At 42.4% G+C, this 26,698-nt stretch overlaps 1 protein-coding gene across 1 annotated transcript; it reads left to right on the top strand.

The window, feature by feature from the left end:
- The first annotated feature begins 21,988 nt into the window (after nucleotides 1-21,988).
- On the top strand, nucleotides 21,989-26,414 carry LOC140455061 (uncharacterized). Its single transcript, XM_072549726.1, has 3 exons — nucleotides 21,989-22,597; nucleotides 24,594-24,845; nucleotides 25,591-26,414. The coding sequence occupies exons 1-3, from the start codon at nucleotides 21,989-21,991 to the stop codon at nucleotides 25,720-25,722; spliced, it is 993 nt and encodes a 330-aa protein (XP_072405827.1). The 3' UTR covers nucleotides 25,723-26,414.
- Nucleotides 26,415-26,698: the final 284 nt, after the last annotated feature.

The following is a 26,698-nucleotide window of genomic DNA, read 5'->3' as shown; positions in this document are numbered from 1 at the left end:
CTACTTCTACCTAATGCACATTAGTATTAGTCCTCTGCATCTTATGACTGAGTATGTCATCAGAGTGCTGCAACAAACCTTTCAACTGGTGTCTTTGTTCCTGAGATAGATAGTTCATTAACCTATCTCACTCCTTAAAGATTTCCTCATTGTTTGATGCACATCAAATTGCACGACCTCTGGATTTGATTCTGCATTCTGTGGGGCAGTTAGTAACATCTGTTTCTCCAGTCCCCTCTCTCTATTATAATAAGATTTCAACATATCCTCATGATATACCCGATACAGTTTTTTTTTCCTATCCGGCGTCTTTACCAAATAGTTTATCTGACACAGATTTTTCTCAATTTGATAGAGACCACTAAACCTGGCTTTGAAGATATCTCCTACCACTGCTAACAATACTAATACATCCCCATGGGAAAATGTCCGAATTATAGAATTTTTTATCCACCACCTGCTTCATTCTGAGCTGTGCTGTTTAGCTAACTCACTTGCCCGATTTAATCTCTCCCTCACCTCAGATACATAATCCAAGTGTGAGATCTTTCACTTCAGTCCCATCACTTTCTCTTTAATTAATTTCAATGGCCCTCTCACTTTGTGTCTGAATATTAACTCAAAGGGACTAAACTGAGAAGATTCATTTGGGGCATCTCTAAGGCAAACAATACGAATGGGATATCTTTACACCAATCACTTGGACAATTCTGATAGTCCGCTCTTAATATGGCCTTCAGGGTCTGATGCAAACTTTCCAAAACTCCTTGGGATTCAGGATGGTATGCACTTGATTAAAAGTGCTGTATGCCTAAGTTATCCATGATTCGGAGATGCTGGTGTTGGACTGGGGTGTACAAAGTTAAAAATCACACAACACTAGGTTATAGTCCAACAGGTTTAATTGGAAGTATACTAGCTTTTGGAGTGACGCTCCTTTATCAGGTGATTGCCTGATGAAGGAGCGTCGCTCCGAAAGCTAGTGTGCTTCCAATTAAACCTGTTGGACTATAACCTGGTGTTGTGTGATTTTTAACTAAGTTATCCATGACTTCCTTAAATAGCTTAGCAGTAAATTTTGACCCTTGGTCTGACTGAACCTCTCTGGGTAGCCCAGACTGTTTGAAGAAAGCTACTAACTTCTTGAACACCCTTTTTGCCTTAATATTCCGTAATGGAATTGCTTCCAGAAATTTGGGAGACACGTCCATTATGGTTAACAAGTATTGGTTCCCACTTCTCGTTTTTAGAAGGGGACCTACGGAATCAATCATAACCTGTGTGAAGCATTCTTCAAATGCAGGAAAGGGCAACAAAGGAGTTATTTTTATTACTGCCTGTGGCATACCTACTATATGGCACATATGGCAACAGGTAACCACATCTTTGTGCATTCCAAACCAGGAGAAATGTTTTTGTACCTTAGCCTGAGTTTTCCTTACACCTAGTTGACCACCTATTGGGAATTAATTTGCTGCACTTCCTGCCTGTATGCTACCGGCAACACAATCTGGTGCACTTCATCACATTTCTCTTCTGCACTAACCGGCAGTGGTATCCATTTTTGTCTTAGGATTGTATCTTTAAAATAATAACCCTTGGGAATACATTCTGATTCCTTTTCTGAGTATGCATTTATCTTTTATTGTTTCGTCTTTCTATTGTAAGTCCTTTTGCCTTTCATGACTAAACACTTCTGCCTGACCCTCTACCAGTTTAAGTTATTCCTGCACCATTACATCAAACAGGGTGTCTCCAGCTGAACCTCAACTCCTTCGTCTTTTTCTTTAGTTTTTGATTCGTGCTGTGACTTACGATAGTGAGATTTTGTTCCAACAAAAAATCCCAGAGTATTTTTCTTTTAAGTCCTCAGTTCCCTGGTCTTCCTCTGGTTTCTCCACAACAAGGAGTATCACCCCCACAGTGGATCATGTTAAATCATTCCCAAGAAAAACGTGTACTCTTGGAACTGACACTCTGTCAATCACTCCCACTGTTACCTCTCCAGTCTTAAGTTGGCACTCCAACTTGATCTTACACTGGGGTCACTAAATTTCTGTCCATCGATCCCACACATTAGCACTCTCTGAAGTAACAGGTCAGAAAGAGTGCAAATGCGCTCATCTCTTAATATTATAGAGTGATTCGATCCTTTATTTCCCAAAATTATAACTTCTTGCCATTCTCCCCCTGTTCTTTATGAGTAAACTTTACCCACAGAGACAAAGTCTTTCGGACACTGGGCACTAACTCCATACCCAGCCCCTGCCTAGGCGATGCACTCTCCTTGACTTTTCTTGGCATTTCCTTTACTACGTTCTCTAATGCTGCTGGTGTAGCGATTTTTACCATATCTTTTTTGACAGTGGCTTTCTTTAACAACCAGCACTGTGACTTTATGTGTCCCAGTTTCTGGCAGTGAAACCATCTTTTCCCAGTGCCTTTTTAAAATAATCAGCATTGCAATTTTCCATGTCCCACTCCATTACAGTGAAAACATCTGAAGCCTTTCAACTCCCTTTCTCCCTCTTGGCCATCTTTTTAAATCTGTGGTAAACCATTACCAGTGTGCTCTACTCTTTAGTTTGTACTGTTGGATTTCCCCTTCTCTCAATTTCTATCTCTCACATGATGAAATTCTTGCTGGATGCTAAACTTTGTCTATGCACCAAAACATATTCATCTGCTATCTCTGCTACTTTTCTCTCTTCTTGAACTTTCTGTCCACCCACATGAATTCTTATAAGCTCTGGAAGTGTGTTTTTAAACTCCAGCAGAATAATCTCTTTTTAGAGCCCCGTAGGTCCTATTTATTTTTAAGGCACTACCAAAATTATTATGTTTAATTCTTTTGAACTCAACAAGAGTCTAACCTGGTTTCTCTTTTATGTTTCTGAACGGCTGTCTATATGCTTCTGGTACCAATTCAGAAGCACTTAAAATAGCCTGTTTGATATTTTCATAATCTCTTGACCACTCAAATGACAGTGCTGCAAATATCTCACTAGCTCTGCCTACCAGCTTAGTCTGAACTAGCATTACTCACAAGTTATCTGACCACTCCATCTGCCTAGCTAATTTTTCAAATGAAATAAAGAAGCCTTCAACATCTTTTGCATCAAAGCATGGCAGTGTTTTAACATATTTGTATATATCACTATCTACTCTCTTCATCTCCGTCCTGTTAACCTGATTTTCCTGACTAATCTGCAACTTTGGGATTCAAATTTTCACTCATTTTCTCTCTCTTTCTCCCTGCTCAGATAAGAATCTTCTCTCTTTCCTTTTCCTCTTGCTTTCTCTCTATTTTTTCTATCTCCTCTCTCTCTCTTTCTTTCTCCTTTCCTCTGTCTTCCTTCTCTCGTGGCTCTTCTTTCCCTTTCTTTATCTTCTAACTTGATTTTCCACAATTGTAATTTAAGTTTTTTCTCACTGTCATGCACTTGCCTGTTTCTCTGACACACCTAAATGCTTAACTAAATCCTTTACAATTTCAGCTTTACTTTTGTCCCTAGTTGAACCCAAATCTAACCTCCATGCTAATTCTAAAAATATGGTCTTTTTATGTCTTTCTGAACATTCTTGGTGAATTTGTGAATCATCTTCAAACCCCAGAATCTCTTTAGCAATCTTAAGATCTATTTCACTCATTTTTAATTTAAAAAAACACAAGCAATTGAAAGTAAACAAATTGTCTCACCTACATTTTAATTAAAGATATCGGACACTAATCTACACGTGTGTATATCTGCTGGGATATTTAGTACCCCAAATTGATTCAAATTTGTCGAAATATCAGACTGGATCTGTCTAAACCTGTCCAAATCATAGACCCGATCCCCCAATCTGTTATGACACGGCAGGGAACCCTTCTGCTAATTAAGCCAAACACTCAGAAAAACTCACTCTACCTCGCAATCTGTTAATGTATTAGCGATGGAGAACTCCCAAATTCCACTTTTTAAAGAAATATGATATCAATTTATTCCTTACCTCTAAAAATGAACATTAAACAACAACTATTTACAACTCTAAGCCTTCTTTCTCTTAAAGGAGAAAGCGAGGACTGCAGATGCTGGAGATCAGAGCTGAAAATGTGTTGCTGGAAAAGCACAGCAGGTCAGGCAGCATCCAAGGAGCAGGAGAATTGACGTTTCGGGCATGAGCCCTTTTCCAACAACACATTTTCAGCTCCTTTCTCTTAAAGGTTTGTTATCTGTTACCAACCCTGTTCCAATAAAAAAATCTGTATTTAAATAACAGCAACTTAATTTCAAAACCATACAACAGCTGTCATCTTCGGTGTCCTCCTTCTTTTGGCTAAGATCTCCCTGGGTTGTCTTCTGTCTCTTATTGCAATCACGTTTCATATGAAAAGGTACCTTAAATAAAGAATGTTTTGAATGGCAGTCTCTCTTGATGGCAGTTACTCTCTGTCTAACTTTTTTATCCCTCCAACATTGGATTTTCTCACAGGTTCAATGTTGACAAAACAATAAATTCAAAATCGATTGGCTTTGGTATCCTGGGGCATGACTTAAACTAATTGGTTAAATTCAAATTGTTGTCAAAACAGCAAGTAACTCAGCAATCTGTTTCATCATGAAATGTTACATACTTTCAATTTTCCATTATACTCTGAGACTGCTAGTTAGTCATATGACAGGTGCTTGGAGGCTATCAGTGTACAACAACAAATTTCACTCTCTCTTAAATGTATAGTACACGCCTTCAACTTTATAACAATTGCCAATCAATCTCTGACCTGAGTTATCATCCTGGTGCTCTATTCCAAATAGCACTGTGACCATCTCTACACCACAGTAAACTGGAGCACTTCATACAGGCAGTCCACCATAACGTCCTAAAATGCAATCTAAGATGGATGTACAAAACATTCAGGCCTGGCCAGCAAAGCCTCCATCCCAATAAAGTAGGAAAGGAACATTTCTGCAAACTGACATTCTGTCTCTGTGAATTACTTTACGTTCTTCATGACACATCATGGTCCAGGATTGCTATAGTTACTACAGGAGGAACATTAGCTCTGCCAACCCTTGCCTGTTCAAGACCAGGGAAGATTCAGTTGCATGGAAATTTAGAAAATCAAAATTAATGGAGAGGATGGGAATACAAGTTAGTGATGACACTGATTGTCATCAGAGAATAAAAGGAAGTAATAAAATGTGTGAATATTATATTGCACAAAGGAATTGTGATTAGGAGAATTTGACAACCAAACAAACTTAGGGGCTTTATATCTGAATGTACTAAACATTTAGAATAAAATTAAAGAATAAACAATTGTGGATAATAGATTAATTGGTGGAAATTACTGAGATGAGGTTGCAGGGAGACAAGATTTGGGAAGTGAATACTTTTGCAAGGGCAGTAAGGAAAGAAATGAGTTGGGCTAGCTTTGTTAGTATGGGATGGGATCAGTGAGAAATGGAAATCAAAGTGCAGAATCAATCTGGGTATAAATACGAAACAGCAAAAGAGGGAATACTCTAGTAGGATTAATCTATAGGTCCCCAAATGATAGTTCTGCAAAGTGGGGGAAAAGTGCACACCCTGAAATATTACTGCCTTATTTTAAAAAAGTAGAACAATAAGCATAGCTGATTGCAATGAGCTTTTAGCCTGGATTAATCAAATTGGCAATTTGAAGTTGATTGTTATAACAATATTTTGGGCAGCCAGCCAAGGTGCAAGCTATTCTGCATTTGGTATTGTGTGATGAGGTGGGATTAAGTAGTAATTATAGAATAAAGAATTCTCTAGGGAAGAGTAATCATAGCATGCTAGACTTTGAAATTCAATTTGAGGGTGAGAAGTTGGAGTCCCACGCAAGTGTTCAGAAGTTGCGCAAAGGCAACTATGGATGAGGACCTATTTGAGGGAAGTGGGCATTTGGAAGACACATTGGCTAAACAAGGGAGTTAAAGACACCATAAAAACAAAGACTGAAGTATTTGTATTGAAAAAGCTAGTGGCAAGCTGAAAGACTGGTAAATTTAAGGATTGCCTGGGTTACTTAAAAAAAATCAAATGAGCTAAGGTAAATTTTCAAGCAAAAGCTTTTATCTACAAGATACTGAAGGGGAAAAGAGCAGCTAATGATTATTAATGTTTTGACTCCTGATGGATAGCCACAGGATTATCTGACTGAGATAACAGTTTAAATGCCTTTTACTGATAAAATAGCCGATGTGATGCCAATTCAATGCAGGCAAACTGCCAAAACTAATGAACTACGTTTTTTTAATAACCATCTCGAGGTTATCCTCTCTAAAGGAATTGCGGGATACCTTATTCATACAAAGTCGCCTTACATTTAATCCTCCTTGGATTACTTATGCTTTGAGTGATGGCATGAGAAGGAAATTATTCAAATTATTTCATCAAAAGAGGAGCTTTTATACTTACAAAACCACGTACAGTTAATTTTGCAAGGATTTCTACTTCTGTTGGTATACTGCAGGGCCTTTCCAAAATCGGAGCTCGAATGTGTGTCAACCGGAAGCTCGTGGGTTTCCTGCAGAGATATACAGTTAGTGATTATCTGAGAAGAGTAAATTGAAGGTTGAGTCTGAAGACTTCTGCGAAATCACGTGACTGGTAACATTTGCTTGTTTTGCTGCAGACCGTCCAGCTTGCTTTTCAAAAGTAACTTGGAGACGTTCTTGTTTTATCTCGCTGAGTTGGAGAAAATCCCGCGAAAATAAGTTGAGTTAGGGGAAAACTTGCTGTGAATAAGCTGTTCTGTTGATCTGTCCCATTTCGATAAAGATAACCCTATTCAACCATTCAAGGTGATACATATCTGTTCATTTAAAGACCAACTCAAGCAACACTTTACATTTATATTTCCTGAGCAAGCTGTATCTTCAAGATTTCAGAGACGTATCTATTGAGAAATATATTTTTCCCTTTCCCTGCAAAGAGGGAGAATGTTTTTGCATGTATGTTTTATGGATATTTACAGGGCCAAGCACTTAGACTTCAACATTAATAACTAAATCTGTTAAACAGAATTAGCATCTTTATTGCCATAAACGTTCATAATTGTGTTTATTAAAAAACTTGTTAATACCTGGTATGGCTATTTTCTTAACCGGAAAAAATAAAATTTTATGTTGTGACCCATATGTATTGAGGGACTGCACTTCTCCAGCCTTGGTCATAACAATAACCATGAGAATAGACATCCACTGTGTTCGAAATTATGCTGCAGTGTCCATAACCTGGTCGTCATCAAACCACAAAATCAGTTAAAATTTGTGTGAGAAACAAAGCTCACTCACTTCAATAATTTCAGTCCGAGAAAAGATCTGAAGCAATCAATATGTTTATTATACGCTTGCATGCGTGGTGCCTGAAATAAGGCACACAGAGTTTAGCAAGTACATATCTTATATAGGATTCACTACTCCAAACCCGGTGCCCATTACTATTGATTATCTCTTGCCTTATCGGCCTTGTGCATAACAAAGTACAAGTTTTATTCAGCCATTTCACCACATCCTGCTGTGGTCCATTGTTAGGTATATTCTTCTTCACTATTATCTACTTCCCCCACCTGTGACATTTCCTCCCTTTCCTCAACTATATTGATCCTTATGACCTTTTAATTGGGGTTTGTTTTTGTGTTTTTGCAAAAGTGGGAAACAGATACTTATAACTACTGCTTGTACAAGCACATCTGGCTGAACCTACATCCTCACAGCACCTTATCTATTTGTCTGTAACATCTACCATGGTTTGCAGGCACGTTTCATTCTTGTATGCACATTTTAGCTAATACAAAAGCAAGTATACATTTCCTCCACATAGTTTTCATTCTTGTTGACTCAGCTCTTGGTTGAAACAATTATACACTGATGTGAGTGCATCTGCCTTGCATAAGTAATTATGATTGCAGAAGTAACACTACTTTACCTATATCCCACAATTTCCCCCTTTTTCTTTAATTACCATTTGTTATCTTCTACATTTTTCTTTTAAGCATCACCAAAACTCGCAAGCATCATTCCAGAGATTTCATCCATCTTGGTCTCACTCATCCCCTCATTATTTAATCGATAAATTTCCTCTGCCTGATTCCCTTTTAAGGGCATTTGTTTCATTAAGGCTGTCTCAATCAGTCTTTGGGTGAGCCCTCGTATACAGGGTGTGATACAACAGCCAATGGCTACCAATACCCCGACTACTACTATCAGGGAAGTAAGAATGGAAACCACCACCCCCTTCCATTTTCCAAACCATGATTCAAGCCATCCCATGAGAGATGTGTCTACTTCTAAATTCTCAGCCAGTTTCTCTGCTAAGGTAGCCAATCCTCTTAAGGCCTGAGTAATTGAACCATCAGGCGCAGTGTTATTAGGAATAAAGGTACAACAACTTCCTCCTAACATCACACACACGCACACACCCTTTTTCTGCTAAAATCATATCAAGGGCCATTCTGTTTTCCTATGCCATCCTACTTGTCGCATCAAGCTGGTCTGATATTCCTTTAACCTCATCTCTTGTATAATTTATAAATCGCTGTTGATTATAGAAAATGTAATTTATCCAATCTACATTGTTATTAATTGTTACCCACCAAAAGAGAGCTGACTCAAAGCCTGCTGCAATCTGGTTACGAGCCTTGAATTCATCAGGTACTCCCCTCGGGACTCCTACAGAATCGAGATAAATCCTGTCATCGAAAGAAGTGTCTAACAGTAATCTCTTACTCCTTCCCTTTTTCCCTACTATCTTTTCCTTCTCAAATGCCAGGGTAAGTGGGGGAATTGCCAACTGTACAATTGCACATATCCCTCTCCAACCTGGAAGGAGGATGCGTCTCAGTATTTTGCCTCTACAGTACCACCACAGATCTGCTCGGGGAGCCTTTAGTGCTGAGTAGTTCTCTACCTTGTCCGTTTCGGTGACATTCTTAATCTCTGTACATAATTTCAGCTCCCCCAAATCTCTGGGCTGAGTTGTAATTCGTCTACGCACACTCGACGTGTGATTTCCGACTCCGGCTGAAAAGGTGGGGGGGGAGGGGGGTAGGGGGTGGGTGGCGCTTTTGAATCTTTCTTCTCCAGGGAGGGAACATCAGAGATTGGGAGGTACAGTTCCTATCATTCCATGCAGTCTCATCCTGATACAGGGTTATCATACATTTCATATACTTCCTGTCTTGCTTCCACCCGAGCGAAAAGGAAACCACCTGGGCCACTGGTCTACCGGAGGCACATGCATAGCAATTGCTCTTGTTCAGACTTTTTACAGTATACTTTACCCATTCAACCCAGGCATTTGCATCCCCATATCCAGTTTCTATTTCAATGGTCTGTTTTAAGTCCTTTACCTCTATAACTTTTACTACTTTAAGGTCAGCGGGAGGGGTGAAAAGTTGTATCTTAATACCCAGTAGTTCTGCTCGTTTTCCCTGTCCTACGCTAATTCGAAAACAACAGCCTGAGAAATCATTCCCATTTGTTTTCATTTCTATCCCAAATGTTTCATTTAATTGTATCTCATAGGTGCCCCCCTCCCCCCCAGAGTAGCTTCGTGCCGTGTGATTTTCCTTATCGTTAAGAATATTGGGTTATACTTTTTATCGGGACAATCGCGAGCTGGTTGGAAGGGGGCCCGGTGTACTGTGATGAGACCATTATACCAAGTACCATCCCCAAGGCCATCCTCATAGGACTTAAGATGTATCTCTGAGCTGCAGTACTGTCTCTGATTATCTACATCCCCACAATTTATAAAGCTGCATGCATCAGCGTCTATTACTTGTGGATTATCAGACTCAGGAACCGTTGCTAACACATATGAAAATGATATTTGACAAAATCCCAATACGAAGAGGGCTAGCGTCATAACTCTAAGCATCCCCAGCATTCTAAAAATCCTGCTGAAGCACAAAAGGACTTAATATACAATCCGACAGAAATAATCCCGCGCTCGCGTCGCCACTGTATAATCAGTTACTCAAAGTCTCTTTAGCCTGAGTTTCAGCCGTTCTTGCATTGATTTGGCTGTCCAGACTTCTTCCTCAACTGGAGATTCCATTGGCCCTTTGATCCGAGTGTAGTGAGTCCAACCTTTCTCCGTCGTCCTTATTGCCATTTCGGTCAAATGAGCCTGATACGGCCCTTCCCAGTCCGGCTGCAATTTAGTCTCTGTCCATGATTTTATTCAGACCCAATCTCCTGGCCGGATGGGATGAACGGTGAATTCAAGGGGCGGAGTCCATGCCAATAAACCCTGTTTCCCGAGGAAAGTCAAAGAGGAGGACAAATCCAGTATATACTTCTTTAAGAACAAGTCTTTAGTTTCGGGAATTGGCAATTCTCCATTCATTCCCAGATAAGGTAATCCAAATAAGATTTCATAGGGGGTTAGTCCCAAATCTTTCCTTGGGGCTGTTCGTACTTGCAAGAGAGCTATAGGTAAACATTTGGTCCAAGGGAGTCTGGTTTCTATTACCAATTTAGAGAGCTGTCATTTGAGTGTTTGGTTCATTCTCTCAACCCTTCCTGATGATGACGGGTAGAAAGTGAGGACTGCAGATGCTGGAGATCAGAGTTGAAAATGTGTTGCTGAAAAAGTGCAGCAGGTCAGGCAGCATCCAAGGAACAGGAGAATCGACGTTTCGGGCATAAGCTCTTCTTCAGGAATGAAGAAAGTGTGTCCAGCAGGCTAAGATAAAAGGTAGGGAGGAGGGACTTGGGGGAGGGGCATTGGAAATGCGATAGGTGGAAGGAGGTCAAGGTGAGGGTGATAGGCCGGAGTGGGGTGGGGGCGGAGAGATCAGGAAGAAGATTGCAGGTTAGGAAGGCAGTGCTGAGTTCGAGGGATTTGACTGAGACAAGGTGGGGGGAGGGAAATGAGGAAACTGGAGAAACTGGAGTGGTCTTTTTGGAACGCTGATAGGGGAGGGAAGGGAAATATATCCCTGGAGATGGCGGAAATGCTGGCGGATGATACGCTGTACATGGAGGTTGGTGGGATGGTAGGTGAGGACCAGTGGGGTTCTGTCCTCGTGGCGGTTGGAGGGGCGGGGCTCAAGGGCAGAGGAGCGGGAAGTGGAAGAGATGCAGTGGAGGGCATCGTTGACCACGTCTGGGGGGGAAGTTGCTGTTCTTGAAGAAGGAGGCAATCTGGGTTGTACGGTTTTGGAACTGGTCCTCCTGGGAGCAGATGCGGCGGTGACAAAGGAATTGGGAATATGGGATGGCGTTTTTACAGGGGGCAGGGTGGGAGGAGGTGTAGTCTAGGTAGCTGTGGGAGTCGGTCGGTTTATAGTAAATGTCCGTGTTGATTCGGTCACCAGAGATAGAAATGGAAAGGTCTAGCATGGGGAGGGAGGAGTTTGAGATGGTCCAGGTGAATTTGAGGTCGGGGTAGAAGGTGTTGGTAAAGTGGATGAACTGTTCAACCTCCTCGTGGGAGCACGAGGCAGCGCCAATACAGTCATCAATGTAGCAGAGGAAAAGGTGGGGGGTGGTGCCAGTGTAGCTGTGGAAGATGGACTGTTCCACATACCTGACGAAGAGGCAGGCATAGCTGGGGCCCATGCGGGTGCCCATGGCTACTCCTTTGGTTTGGAGGAAGTGGGAGGATTGGAAAGAGAAGTTGTTCAGAGTGAGAACCAGTTCAGTTAGTCGAAGGAGGGTGTCAGTGGAAGGGTACTGGTTGGTACGGTGGGAAAGGAAGAAGCGGAGGGCTTTGAGTCCTTCGTGATGGGGGATGGAGGTGTACAGGGACTGGGTGTCCATGGTGAAGGTAAGGCGTTGGGGACCGGGGAAGCGAAAATCATGGAGGAGGTGGAGGGCGTGGGTGGTGTCTCGAACGTAGGTGGGGAGTTCTTGGACTAATGGGGACAGAACCGTGTCGAGATATGCAGAGATGAGTTCGGTGGGGCAGGAGCAGGCTGAGACAATGGGTCGGCTGGGGCAGTCAGGTTTGTGGATTTTGGGCAGGAGGTAGAAACGGGCAGTGCAGGGTTGTGGGACTATGAGGTTGGAGGCAGTGGATGGGAGATCCCCTGAGGTGATGAGGTTCTGGATGGTCTGGGAGATGATGGTTTGGTGGTGGGAGGTGGGGTCATGGTCAAGGGAGCATTAGGAGGAGGTGTCCGCGAGCTGGCGTTTAGCCTCAGCCGTGTAAAGGTTGGTGCGCCAAACTACTCCCGTGCCTCCCTTGTCTGCTGGTTTGATAGTGAGGTTGGGGTTGGAACGGAGGGAGTGGAGGGCTGCACTCCAGTGGAGTGGAGGGAGCGGGTGAGAGGGGTGGAGAAGTTGAGACGGTTAATGTCGCAGCGGCAGTTGGCTATGAAGAGATCGAGGGCGAGTAAGAGGCCAGCAAGGGGTGTCTAGGTGGATGGGGTGTGTTGGAGGTGGGAGAAGGGGTCGTCAGAAGGTGGGCGAGAGTCTGGGTTGAAGAAGTAGGCGCGGAGGCGAAGGCGGTGGAAGAATTGTTCGATGTCTCGCCGCGTGTTGAACTTGTTAATCCGAGAGCGTAGGGGAATGAAGGTGAGGCCTCTGCTGAGGACTGATCTTTCATCCTCAGAGAGGGGGAGTTCTGGAGGGATGGTGAAATCACCGCAGTGCTGGGAGCTAGGACCTGGTGTGGGGCTGGAGCTGGGAGTGGGGCGTGGTTGGGTGTGGGGTGGGGACGGAGATCGGCGTTGGGGCGGAGTTGGGTGTGGTATCGGAGATCGGCGTGGGGCGGGGTTAGGCGTGGTGACGGAGATCGGCGTGGGGGTGGAGTTAAGCGTGTTGACGGAGATCGGCTTGGGGGCGGAGACACACGCGGCGTTGTGGTCATGCAGGTTAGTGATGTCACTGGGGGGCGGAAGTGGCTGCGGCGACGGCAACCCAGGGGGCGGAAGTGGCTGTGGCGACGAAAGAGACAGTATTATTCCCAATAGCCGCGGAGGCCGCGAATCTGTCGGCGATGGTCTTCCTGGCGATCATGGAGGCGGTTGTCTGGGCGGCGATCGCGGAGGCTGCGAGGTCGGTGGGGGTGGAAGTGACGTCATGGTCCGTGGCTGCGGTTGTTGCCACGGGCGCTGGAGTGGCCGCGTGGTTAATGGCGTTGGACTGATTTTGGCGGCCGATGGAAGATTCTGGAACAGTTGAGGAACCCAGAGTGTGGGGGTAAGTAAATGAAAGTTTTTGGTACTTACTATCTTTAATTTCCGATATGGCTCGGAAGAAATGTTTGTTTAGTGTATGGATTCTTCTGTGGATGAAGAACAGTAGAGGTCCTTTGCAGGTCTGTGAGAGTATTGTCCTGAGCTGGGAATGCAGGTAGCGGCGCATGGCTCCAAGCGTGGAGTGGACGATCCGGAGGGAGGTCTGTTGCTGGAGGCTTCGGCACTGGTCGTCAGGGTTGGGTCCAAATTTTGTTGGTCGGAACATAGTCCGGAGTCCGTGCGGGATCAGTCGGTTCCGTAGGCAGGTGCTGAGGAAGGAGATGTGGCTGTGATAGCGAGTCTGTTTGAGAACGTGGCTGAAGAGATTCTGTGCAGAGGAGATGACCTGGGGTGTGCTGTGAGAGAGGGACTCACTGAAATCCTTGTAGAGGGAGGAAGAGAGCTTCTTCAAGGAAGGCATCCTTGTAAGAGGATTCGCAGTAGGTTAAAATCTTCGAGGAGAAAGTGAGGACTGCAGATGCTGGAGATCAGAGCTGAAAATGTGTTGCTGGAAAAGCGCAGCAGGTCAGGCAGGTGCCATGGAGTATGGAACGCCCATGAAATTCCCAACCCTTTCATTACCCCCTGTAACACTTTAGAGGTAAAATGAGTTCCTTGGTCAGAATCTATAAGGTTCACTAGCCCATATCGGGGAATATGTGCTCTAATATTGTTTTAGACACCCCACTCGCAATGGCAGTAGCTAGGGAGTATGCCTCAACCCAGTCAGATAGATCATCTACTATGACCAGCATATATTTTAGTCTTCCTACTCTGTGTAGTTCGGTATAATCTACTTGTATACTCTGGAAGGGTCTCAATCCTGGATCTCTTTCTCCCGGGGTCTGTTTTCTCAAGACTTTCTTATTTACCTTTATGCATATGATACATCCCTCCAATATTTGTTTAGCAATTATATATATTCCTTTACATCCATATTCCCTAAGAACTAAATCACACATTGCTTGTACTCCCCAATGACTGCCTTGATGTAGGACAGCCATGATTTCTCGTATCATCATTTTGTTTAACATTTCCCTTCCATCAGGTAACATCCAATGCCCGTCTGCTGTTTTTGCAGCCCCTAAATCTTTCAATTCTTTTTCCTCTCTTTCAGTAAATATAGGAGCTTCCCGAGGATCTGGGACAGCAGGTATTAGGGAATGAATCACCGCTTCTTGTGGGTTCAGGGCTGCTTCCTTAGCCACTTCATTGGCTAATCTATTCCCCCAAACCTCTGGTTCATTTCCTTTCTGATGACCATTTACATGCACTACCGCTATTTCTCGGGGGAGTAATAGGGATTCCAAGACCCGTTTAATCAACTCCTCATGTGCTAATTCCTTCCCCCGGCTATTGATCAGTCCTCTTTCTGCCATATCTTTCCGAAAGTGTGCACAACACCAAATGCATATTTAGAGTCAGTGTATACTGTTCCCTCTTTGTTTTCTAATGCCCTAAGGCTCTTTCCAGTGCATAGAGTTGACGGGTCTGAGCTGACCACACATTTGGTAACCTTCCTCCCTCTACCACACTACCTTTCATCCCATCTATGACTGCATACTCATTATGTCTTTTCCCTTCAGTCACCCGGGATGATGTGTCTATATAAAGTCAGGCTCCTGAATAAAGCGGAACATCTCTCAGGTCCATGTGGACCCTAGTTTGGTACTCTATAATGTCAAGGCAGTCATGCTCTAGATTCTGAGGAGGCTCTCCTTCCCGTTTCCAAAGAAAGGAAGCTGGATTTAAACAATTGTCCGTGACCAACACTAGATCATCCTTTTCTATTAATATTGCCTCATATTTCAGAATCCGTGAGTCTGTCAACCATTGCTCAGCTTTTTGGTTTAGGATCATTCTCACTTGGTGTGGGGTGCTTACTATTAGGTCTCCCCCAAATGTAAGCTTTCTGCTTTCCTCCACCAACAGTGCAGTGGCAGCCAGCACAGCCTGCACACACTCAGGCCACCCCCCAGGATACTGGATCCAATAGCTTTGAAAGATATGCTACTGGCTGTTTCATTCCTCACCACCTCTTGGTTAATACTCCCAAAGCCGCTCCCTTATTTATGGTAGCAAAGGAGTGAAAAGGTTTATCTAGAGAAGGTAAGGCTAAAATGAGGGCGTGGATCAGATCTCTTTTGAGCTCCTCAACTAGTTCTTTTTCCTCATCATTCCAATTTAGACACTTTGGTTCCTCCTCTAATAATTTAAGATATAATTTCTTAGTCTTTTGAGCATAAGAATCAATCCACAATCTGCAATATCCTGTTAGACCCAAAAATGTTTGCGCAACTCCCATTTAGTCCTGGGCAGCGGCATCCCCACTATTCATTCTATCCATCCTGGGCTTATCTTTCACTTTCCCTCACTAACTAAATGTCTCAAGTATCTCGCTCCATATTTTGTAGTTTGTTTTTAGATACTCGCAGTCCCTGCTGACCCAGGAAATTCAATAATTTGTTAGTGGCTTCTACTACTCTTTCTCTTCTTTTTCCTGTTACTAAGAGGTCGTCTACATACTGCAACAGGATAGTTCCCTTGGGGCTGCTAAATTTCTCCAATATTTGTTCTAACATCTGTCCAAAATAATTCGGGAATTCTGTAAACCCTTGGAGAAGCACGGTCCACCGATATTGCTGTTTCCGTCCTGTCTTGGGATCTTCCCTTCAAAGGCAAACAAGTTCCTAGTTTTCTCCACCAAGGGACAAGCCCAAAAGGTATCCTTTAAATCTATCACACTTGTGGTCATGAGGGATCTTACTTAATAAAGTATAGGGATTTGGCACCACTGGATGCATGATCTGTACTATTTGATTCAATGTTCTCAAGTCCTGCACCAATTGATAAGTTCCATCGGATTTCCGCACTGGTAGGATTGGGATATTATAAGGAAACATACATGGCTCCAACAGTCCATCTCTAATCAGTTCCTCAATTACTGGCTGCAGTCCTCATTTACCTTCTATGGAAATGGGATATTGTCGCTCACAGACAACGTCCCCTATCCTTTTTAAACTTATTTCTAGGGGCGGGATCTGTATTTTTCCACGATTCCCTTCTCTAGCCCATACAATAGGGACTATCTCTCTCTCCACATCCTCTGCAAACATTGCCACTTGTACAACTAATTCTTTTTCCTGAATTCCAATCTCCCGTCCTAAGAGGATAATTAAATCTCTCCCTAGTAAGTTACTTCCTATATCAGGGATATACAACAGTTCCCCTGTGACTGTTTCCTTCGGACTTTCTATCATCATAGGTTTAAATACTGGGACAGTAAATCCTTCCGCTTTTACCCCGGAAGCAGTTATTGAGCGTGTTGACATTCCTACTTTCTTTGGTTTAAAATTCAGCGATGACCGTGCTGCCCCCGTATCTACTAGGAAGACTACCTCTTCCCTACAGGGTCCGACCTTCAAGTTTATCAAGGGTTCCTTGTGGGTCCCAGGGAGCAGGAACCCCTGACACCCCTATTCTTCATCAAAATTCATAAGTGGAATTGCCCTTTCTGCCCTTTGTTGATCAGAACACTTCCACTTAAAATGCACTATCTTTCCGCAATACTAGCATCCTGACTGTGGAGACTTCCATCTCTGCCCCTGTCGCCCAAACCCTCTATCAAATGCTCCCCTTGTCCTCTCCCTCTCCCTCTTCCTCTCTGTCCTACCCGCCGCTCTGGTTGCTCACTATTGGTTCCATTTTTTTTCAACTACCTCATCAACCATAGCTACCATCGTTTTTGCCTTCTGTTTTTGTCTCTCATCCTCTCTCTTTACAAACACTTTCTGTACCTCTCTTAACAATTCATCTAATGGTTTTTCGCTCCACCCTTCTATCTTCTGTATCTTTCTCTGTATGTCTGGCCATGCCTTTGTCACAAAAATGTACTTTCAAAAGACCCTGTGCCACTGGGTCCTCAGGGTTCATTCCAGAATATTTCCGCATTGAGTCTCTTAATCTTTGCAAGAAAGCTGAAGGAGTCTCATCTTTCTCCTGTCTAACTTCAAAGGCTTTAGTCAAATTCTGTGACTTCAGAACTGCCTCTCTTATTCCTTTTAGAATCAGGTCTTTCAATTCCCTCATTTCTTCTCTATGCTCTGGGTTTTGATTTTCCCACTGGGGGACTCTGAGGGGAAACTTCGTCTCTCCCTGTCCAGCATCCCCATCTACAATGGGATGTTCCCTGTCCCATATTTTAATGGCTACTCCTCATATAGGCCCCTTTCTTTCTCAGTAAATAGTATATTCAAAATAGACATTAACTCGGTCCACGTATACAGACTGGGCCTCAAAAAAATAATCAATTTGTTCAGACAACCCTATCGGATCCTCAACCAGGACCTTCATCTCCTTTTTAAATGTTCTGACCTCCCCACTGGTGAGGGGGGCACTTACAAACCCAATCTCTTTGTCCCCTATTGGCACCTCCCAAAGGGGATAAGTCTTTATGTTCTTCCCCTTTTTTTGCTTTTCCCCCTTAGGCCTTGGTTTAGATACTCCGGAGGCCTCCTCTACATCTACTTTATCTTTCCTTTCTTTTGTTGAGCATTGAGGGTCAGGAACAACCACATCCCCGTCCACCGCCCCTTCGTCCTCCTCTTGTGGGTCATCCATTCACTGTCCCTATCTGTCTGTCTCTCCTCCTCCCCCATTTTCACCTAATCTGATTTTATGGTACGGGGGTGCAAGCAGCCAAGAAGATCCCAGGGACTGGGTGGAGCTGAGGGGGAATCCTTTGTCTTTACTACCATCATTCCCAAACAGCCCTTCCAACAGGATGCATAGTCTGCCTCATCTTGACTAAAATGTTGTTTTTTATTCACATACATATCTAAATGCTGACATACCCAATACTCGTCCGAACCATACTTTGGCCAGAAGACAGCGGGATGAAGGGTTGGTTCTTTGTTCCATACTAAACAGCAATATTTAATCATTTTCTTTTTATCTTTTGCCCTTGTACAAGTGTTACTTGTCCATTCCCGCAACAACCTCCCCAACGGACTTTCAGGAGGAATGTTACCAGGGACTTTTTCTTCTTTTACTCTGTGACAGTTACTCTGCCTACGCCCCATTTCTCGGGCCCTTCGCCAGTCCCTCAGCTATTAAATATCCTTTTCCCGGCCACCAAGGCAATGCTTAAAAGTCAGTTTTCTTATCTTGGTCTGTGCACAGATTTGCTTGGCCCCTTTTCACCGTATTTTCTATCGAGCTCCTTTCACTGTCTGATTCAGATGTCTCTCTTGTGGGATTCATACCAGTTGCCCAAGGGAGCAGACCAAACTGGGACACGAGACCGCTCCTCAATTGGGAATGGGACGTGTCTTCCCAGTGTCCTGGGCCAGCCACTCCCCCCGGCGATGGAAAAACATCCCAGATGGCCCCCAATTGTGAGAAACAAAGCTCACTCACTTCAATAATTTCAGTCCGAGACAAGATCTGAAGCAATCAGTATGTTTATTATACGCTTGCATGCGTGGTGCCTGAAATAAGGCACACAGAGTTTAGCAAGTACATATCTTATATAGGATTCACTACTTCAAACCCGGTGCCCATTACTATTGTTTATCTCTTGCCTTATCGGCCTTGTGCATAACAAAGTACAAGTTTTACTTGGCCATTTCACCACATCCTGCTGTGGTCCATTGTTAGGTATATCCTTCTTCATTGTTATCTACTTCCCCCACCTGTGACATTTCCTCCCTTTCCCCAACTATATTGATCCTTATGACCTTTTAATTGGGGTTTGTTTTTGTGTTTTTGCAAAAGTGGGAAACAGATGCTTATAACTACTGCTTGTACAAGCATATCTGGCTTAACTTACATCCTCACAGCACCTTATCTATTTGTCTGTAACATCTACCATGGTTTGCAGGCACGTTTCATTCTTGTATGCACATTTTAGCTAATACAAAAGCAAGTATACATTTCCTCCACATAGTTTTCATTCTTGTTGACTCAGCTCTTGGTTAAAACAGTTATACACTGATGGGAGTGCATTTACCTTGCATAAGTAATTATGATTGCAGAAGTAACACTACTTTACCTATATCCCACAATTTGCATACATATTTCTTGAGTTCTTTTTCTGGTCAGTCAAAATCCGAGAACTGCACGGTTAATATCCTGTTTCTCAGCACAGATATTATATAAGGCTGAACATAGCAGGAGCTCAGGGGAACTGACAGGAACCGACAAAGAGGCAGGACAATGGGCTGTTATGTGAATGGAATCACACTGAGTCAGTCAGGTTTGCCTAGAGACAACCCTACAGAAAGTGAGGAACTGTTGGCCTTATTAGACTAGATATGGAGGAGCCGGTGTTGCACTGCGGTAGACAAAGTTAAAATTACAGAACACCAGGTTATAGTACAACAGATTTATTTGTGAAGCATTAACTTTCAGAACACCGCCACTTCATCAGGTGATTGTGAAACAGGACCATAAGACTCAAAATGTTTCACAGAAAACTGCAGTGTCATGCATGTAAAATAATATTTTAACAAACCTCGATTGTTGTTAAGTCTTTCATCTTTTAGAATTGCATGTAGGTTTCTATTCATTAATTGTAAATTCCAGACCTTCTTTTAAGTCACATTTTCAAGATAACATAAGGTTTTATAGATTCACTTTTCATATAAAGCATGCTATACGCTTTCGTTTCCACCATATCTACTTGCATGGCCACTTTCAGGTAACTATGGACTTGAACCCCAAGAGCCTTTTGTATATCAACGCTGTTCAGAGTCCAGTCATTACCTGAATACATTTCCTCAGCAGTTGATCTCCCAAAATGCAGCACCTCCCACTGACCTGAATTAAACTCCACCTGCCATTTTTCTGCCCATATCTGCAACTGATCTGTACCCCACTGCATAAGTTGACAACCTTCTACATTATCCATAACTCCTCCAATCTTTATATCATCTGCAAACTTACTGACCACCGATCTACAAATTAATTCAAGTTATTTATATATATATCACAAACAGCAAAGGTCCCAGTACATATCCCTACAGAACACCACTAATCATCGACTTCCAACCTGAGAAACATCCTTCCACCATTACCATCTGCCTTCTATGGCAAGCCAACTCTGAGTATCCATGTGGCCAAGTCGCCATGGATTCCATGCATCTTAACCTTCTGGTTGAGCCTACCATGAAGGAACTTGTTGAAAGCTTTTTTTTGAAATCCATGTAAACAACATCCATGGATCTACTGTTATTGATCGCCTTCGTCACATCCTCGAAAAATGTCAGCAATTTAGTAAGACATGACCTGCCCTGCAAAGGCCATGCTGACTGTTGCTAATTATGTCATGCTTTTGCAAATGTGTGTAAATCCTATCTCTAAGAATTGTCTGTAATTGCTTGCTAACCACCGATGTGAGGCTCTGCTGTCCATACCTTCCTGGGTCATCCTTATTTCCCTTCTTAAATACAGAAACATAATTAGCTATTTGCTAATCCTCCAGGACCTTTCCAGTGGCTAGCAAGGATACAAAGATTTTGGTCAAGGCCCCAGCAAACTTCTTTCTTGCCTCTCTCAATAACCTGGAATAGAAATCAAAGGGATGTAGGGGGTTATCCACTATAATGGTCTTACAGAGATCCAAAGTCACTTCTTTATTGATCTCAAAATGCCCAAGAAAATTAGCACACTCCACACAAATCTCACTATCCTGAAAACAGACGCAAAGTACTCATTTAGGATCTCACTCACATTCTTTCCCTCCAAGTATAATTTTCTTCCTTTATCTTGAATGGTCCTTCCTTCTCCCTAGTTATCCCTTTGTTTTCAATGTAGCTACAGAATGCCGTGGGATTCTCGTTTACACTGCTTTTCAAGGTCATTCCGTGCCCTTCTTGCTCTCCTAATTCTCTCCTTGAGTTATTTCCTGCTTTCTTTATACTCCCCACTGCCCTGTCCGATTTTAGCTTCCTAAGTCTCACGTGTTTTTCCCCTTTTACTAAATTTACAACCTCCCTCGTTATCCAAGGGTCCCTTAACTTGCCATCCCTGTCCTTCCTCCTTACTGAAACATGCTCGTCCTGAACTTTCATCAGCGATTCCCAAATGTCAAATGTGAATTTGCCTGAGAACAGATTCTCCCAGTTAACACTCCCTAGCTCCTGCCTACTTTTGACGTAATTTGCCTCTCCCAATTTTGTACCTTCCGCCATTGGAAATGCAGGGTTACAAGGTTTGCGTGGGATGCTCTTTGGAAAGTCAGTGTGTGCTCGATTAGCCCAATGGTCTGCTTCCTCACTATAAGGATTCTATGAACAGAAAAGCATTTTTTAAAACAAGGAACTGTGGTTCAATTAAAGCAAATTATGTTAAAAAGTTCAAATTCAGTTTTTCTGAAACTTTTTTTGTTGGCAGACAAAAATTGAGTTACAGATTATTTAACTTAAAATGTAATACAGTTTCCGAAAGGAACTGTGTGAAGATAGTATTTTTTCACACAATAAACCAGTAAGGTGTTGATGAGTGTTATACCAAGAGATTCTCTGACGGGCATGAGTGTCAGCATTCTGAATAGAAGATGAAACAGAAGAGATCTGTTCTCACAGTGTGCATTCAGTGATACTTTATCTTTTCCAGTGTTATAATAAATGGGTCTCTTCCAAATTAGGGTGAGACAATTGTGCTGCAGGCGTTTCAAAGTGTTGACGTGCCTGGGTGATGTTTAGTAGGTTTGATTATCAACTGACGACACGTCTTGTTTATTGTCAGGTCTCAGTGTAGCTCTGTGGTTCCGACAGCGGCGCAATGACAATTGCTGATATATTAAAGCAACTAAAGGCGTTCTTTCTGAACAGTAACACCAAGTCCTACAGCATCATTGGAACAGTGATGCTGCTGTTGCTTTATGGATTGGAAGAACTCATAGAAAAAGAGATCCCATGTCCTTGTACTTCAACAGAAGCAAATTTGAACTACACTGGTCTACTCTTCGGGCTCCCCGCAGTAATATTGTTTCTCATCAGTCTACTACTGCATGTTGAAACAAATCAGTTCGGCTCCATTTGGAAGTTTTGCAAGCGTTGCTCTTGTGTGATTAGGTCAAGTTCCGCAAACACGCAACAAACTTCCCAGAACTCGGGCCAATCTTCCAATAACACGACCGAAGGTGACGAATGCAAGGACGATTGTTGCAGAATATGCTTTTGCGTTTTCAAGCCCCTGTTCCTGTTTATTAAGTTATTAATTGCCCCAATAATATGGCTCAGCATACTATTTTTGGACGGTGATTATTACGCTTGTTCTGTGATAATGTGGTCCGGGAAAGTGGACAATATAGCATGCGCCGAATTCAACTGTGAAAGGGATTCCAACAGTTTTTTAATCGGACAACAGCATCATTGTGATGATTCGCGGGTGAGTACTGTTAGCTCTAGCGAGTCATTGTGTGGGAAATTATAGCACTGACATCAATTCCTGTAGCACTGTTAATGTAGGAAACGCTTCAATTTGTTCCTCAATTGACCATCAGATCCGACTGGAGAATTTGGGTGTCCTGCACGCTATTACCAAAGGGTAAAGCTAAAGCTGGCGGCTCATATGGAGGACAGACGAGGGGACTACACCAGCAACCCCTTTCTTCTGCCTTCTCCATGGAAAACGCTTTCCCCTTGTTAATCAAGAACCTATGAAGATGTAACAAGTTGTTAAAGTTTTGACCACATTTTAAAATATCTTCACCACCCTGCATGACCTGCTGAGTTTCCAGCACCCACTCTCGACCGAGGTCACGTTTTGCACCTTCTCTAGTTGGTGCATTCACATACTAAACCAGAAAATTTTCTTGTATGCACTTAATAAATTCATCTCCATCTAAATCTTTAACATTATGGCAGTTCCAATCTATATTTGGAAATTTAAACTCCCCTACCATAACCACCCTATTATTCTTACAGATAACTGATATTTCCCTCCAAATTTGTTGCTCAATTTCTAGCTGATTATTGGACAGTCTATTCTACAATCCCAGTAAGGTGATCATTTATTTCTTACCTCTCAGTTCCATCCAAATAACTTCCTGGACATATTCCCGGGAATATTCCCCTAAGTACAGCTGTAATCGTGATTTGGAGATGTCGGTGTTGGACTGGGGTGTACAAAGTTTAAAATCATACAACACCAGGTTATATTCCAATAGGTTTAATTGGAAGCACACTAGCCTTCGGAGCGACGCTCCTTCATCAGGTGGACGTCCTCTCTTCCCCTCCTTTCTATACTCCATATAGCCTTTGTATTCTAAAGCATTAAGCTCTTAGTCCTGTCCAGCCCTAAACCATGTCTCTGTAAGTGTTATACTGTCCCAGTCACATGTCCCTAACGATGCCCTGAGTTCAGCTGCCTTTCCAGTTAGATCTCTTGCATTGAAATAAATGCAGTTTAATTTATAAGTCCTACTTCATTCTCTGCTTTCTTTGTTTTTCCTGACCTGCCTGTTTGAATTGTTCCTTTGCCTTACTGTCTCAGTCTCAGACTGATCTCTTTCCTCACTGTCTCCCTGCGTCCGACTTCACCACTTGGCTAGATTAAATCTTCCCAAGTAGTACAAGCAAATCTCCCTGCCAGTATAGCAATCCCCTTCCAATTCAAGTGTAATCTGTCCTTCTTGAACAAGTAACTTTTACCCCAGAAGAGATTCTAATGATCCAAAAATGTGAACCTTTTCCCCTGCACCAGCTCGACAGCTATACATTCGTCTACTCTGTCTTCTTATTCCTACCGCCACTAGTTCATAGCATTGCAAGCAATCCAGATATTACTACTTTTCAAGTTGCAACCTAACTTCTTATATTCTCCCATCAGGATCTCATCCTTTTCCCTTCCTATGTCGTTAGTTCCAATATGTACAATGGCTTCCGGCTGGTCCCTCTCCCCTTTTGAGAATATTCTGCACGCTCTCCAGGATATCGTTGATCCTGGCACCAGGGAGGCAACATAACATACTGATTTAAATGCATTAATGAAATGTATTTAATAGTTAATATTCAAAACATTTTAAAGATATTCTAAATTTTATTTATCTTAAATGATGGAGTAACTTTGTTGCTAGCAGTTATTTTCTTATACAAAGGAAATTCCACATATTTATCATGATCATTATTAAAGGATAAAGTAATTGATTTAATCTGGGAAATACCATCAAGAACATTATTGCTGTCTTCCAATGGTTCCCCCTAGTTGTTGGGTATCAGCAGCTGGAAATTTCAGACTCAGAACAAATTCCATGACATAAAGCTTTGTCCTCCTTTGAAATTTTTCCTACTGTTTATCTTGAAAGATTATGTTCATTTTCCAACAAATTTCTTGTTGTTCTTCAATTAAAATCATTTTCTTATTTTTCCACATCTCTCAACAGCTTATCGGTGGCCTTCTACTTTGCACGTCCTTGATCTGCTTACTACTCTTTTATTTCATTTGTTACTGCTTTGGCGGTGGCGAAAATAAATATCATTACGAGTATGAATACGAGTGCGTGTATAAAAATAATGAAAAAGCGATAATCATGGAAAAGATAACAGAGAGAGCAAAGAAACAAGTAAATGAAAAAATTGGCAAAGACATCTCAGACAAGTATCAATGTATTCCTAAACTTGCACGAAGCAATGAGGTAAGTGAATTGCAAAGTCAAACCACCAGATAGTAAAGCAATCATGACAACCTGGCAGGGGCGTGGTAAAAGCAGACACAATAGCAACATTTAAGAGGCATTTAGATAAGACACACAAACAGGCAGAGAGTAGAAGGATATGGACTACATATAGGTTTTTGTGTTTAACTTGGAATGACATCATAGTCGGCACAGACATGGTGGGCTGAATGTCCTGTTCCTCTGTTATACTATTCTATGTTTGAAAACTGCTCATAGGTAGTTGGTAGCAACATTAATCTCCTTTATGCAGCTGTCCTCCATTCAGAAAATACAAAAAAAAATGTAGATGTGTTGAAAAACCAAGAGTCGAAGCTAAATGAAGTTAAACTAATAACTGTAATGGAACCATTCAGCAGAAATTGAAAGTCGACAATACATGGGACCCAATCAAGTTGTCCCCAGGCCTTTACGGAATGTAAATACAGAAATAGCGGCGACAAGAGTTTTGAACTCCCAGAATTCCCTAAATACCAGAGCACTGCATATGGAATGAAAGGTTGTAGGCACACACCAACATTCCAAAAAAAGAGGGAGAAAACAAGAAATAACGCTTGGCATTAGAAATTTGAATATGAACATGAATTTCCTTTATTGTCATTTACATTCAAAGGTAAAATACAGTGAAATGTGAACGCTCGTACATAATCGCCATTCACATTACAAAATCTTAAAGGGTCCAACTTTTCCTTCTCTGCTGCTACAGAGTGGAGCCGCCGAGAGTGACCAGCGCCAGAACTCCCCGTCCACACCACACTCCAGAGAGCGCCATTCTTCAGACGGCCCAACCGGATATGTGCTAAGTGAGTGTATCCAGCTTCAGACCGCCGGGTCCTAGCAAAGCCACATAGAGTGACCCGCTCCAGACTTGCCCAGCCCGCACCTTGCTACCGTCAGTGGTCTACTCCACGCGAAAGCGACAGTCTCGCTCCAGGATCCACGCTGCCTCTGAAAATGACTCCTGTGAGAAACAAAACTCACACACTTCAATAATTGCAGTCCGAGACAAAATCTGAATCAGTAGTGCCCTTTGTTTTACTCTTGCAAGAGGGTGTGATGTCCAGTGTCTATAAGGCAAGGGACAGACACACCCCAAATTCAATTAATACACAACATTTATATAATGTGGTTTATTTTGTTTTATATTGCTCCTCCCCTGTTTACATCTTCCACTTCCGGAAGACTGGCCCCATTACTCCTGTTTGTCTCTCGCCTTATCCGGCCTTGTCTGTGACAAAATGCTTATTTCTGGCCTCACAAGGCCGTTTGACCTCATCCTGCTGTAGGTCATTGTTAGGCATATTCTTTCTTCACCATTATCTACTCTCCCTCCATCTGTATCTTCCCCTGATCTTTATGACCCTTTTAATTGGGGTTTGTTCCTGTGTTTCTGTAAAAGTGGGAAACAGATGTTTATACCTACTGTTTGTACAGGCGTATCTAGCTTAACTTCCTCCCCTCACAGCATTTTATCTATTCGCCTGTAATATCTATCATTGTTTTGCAGTCACGTTTCATTCTGGCATACAATTTTAGCTAATACAGAAACAATTATGTATTTCCTCCACATCGTTTCCATTCTTGTTGACTCAGCTCTTGGCTAAAACAATTACACATTGGTGTGAGTTCATTTACTTTGTATAAGTAAATGGAATTGCAGAAGTATCACTATTTTTCCCACATCCTACACTCCAGAACCCATTGAAGTTTTGAAAATGTTGAAATTTTTAATACAGTGAAAGGTGAACGCTCGTACATAATCGCCATTCACATTACGTTAGACTAATTTTTAAAAAATCTTAAAGGGTCCAACT

Source organism: Chiloscyllium punctatum, chromosome 30, assembly GCF_047496795.1.
Source record: "Chiloscyllium punctatum isolate Juve2018m chromosome 30, sChiPun1.3, whole genome shotgun sequence".
Classification (NCBI taxonomy): Eukaryota; Metazoa; Chordata; class Chondrichthyes; order Orectolobiformes; family Hemiscylliidae; genus Chiloscyllium; species Chiloscyllium punctatum.
This window is presented reverse-complemented; position numbering and strand designations above follow the sequence as displayed.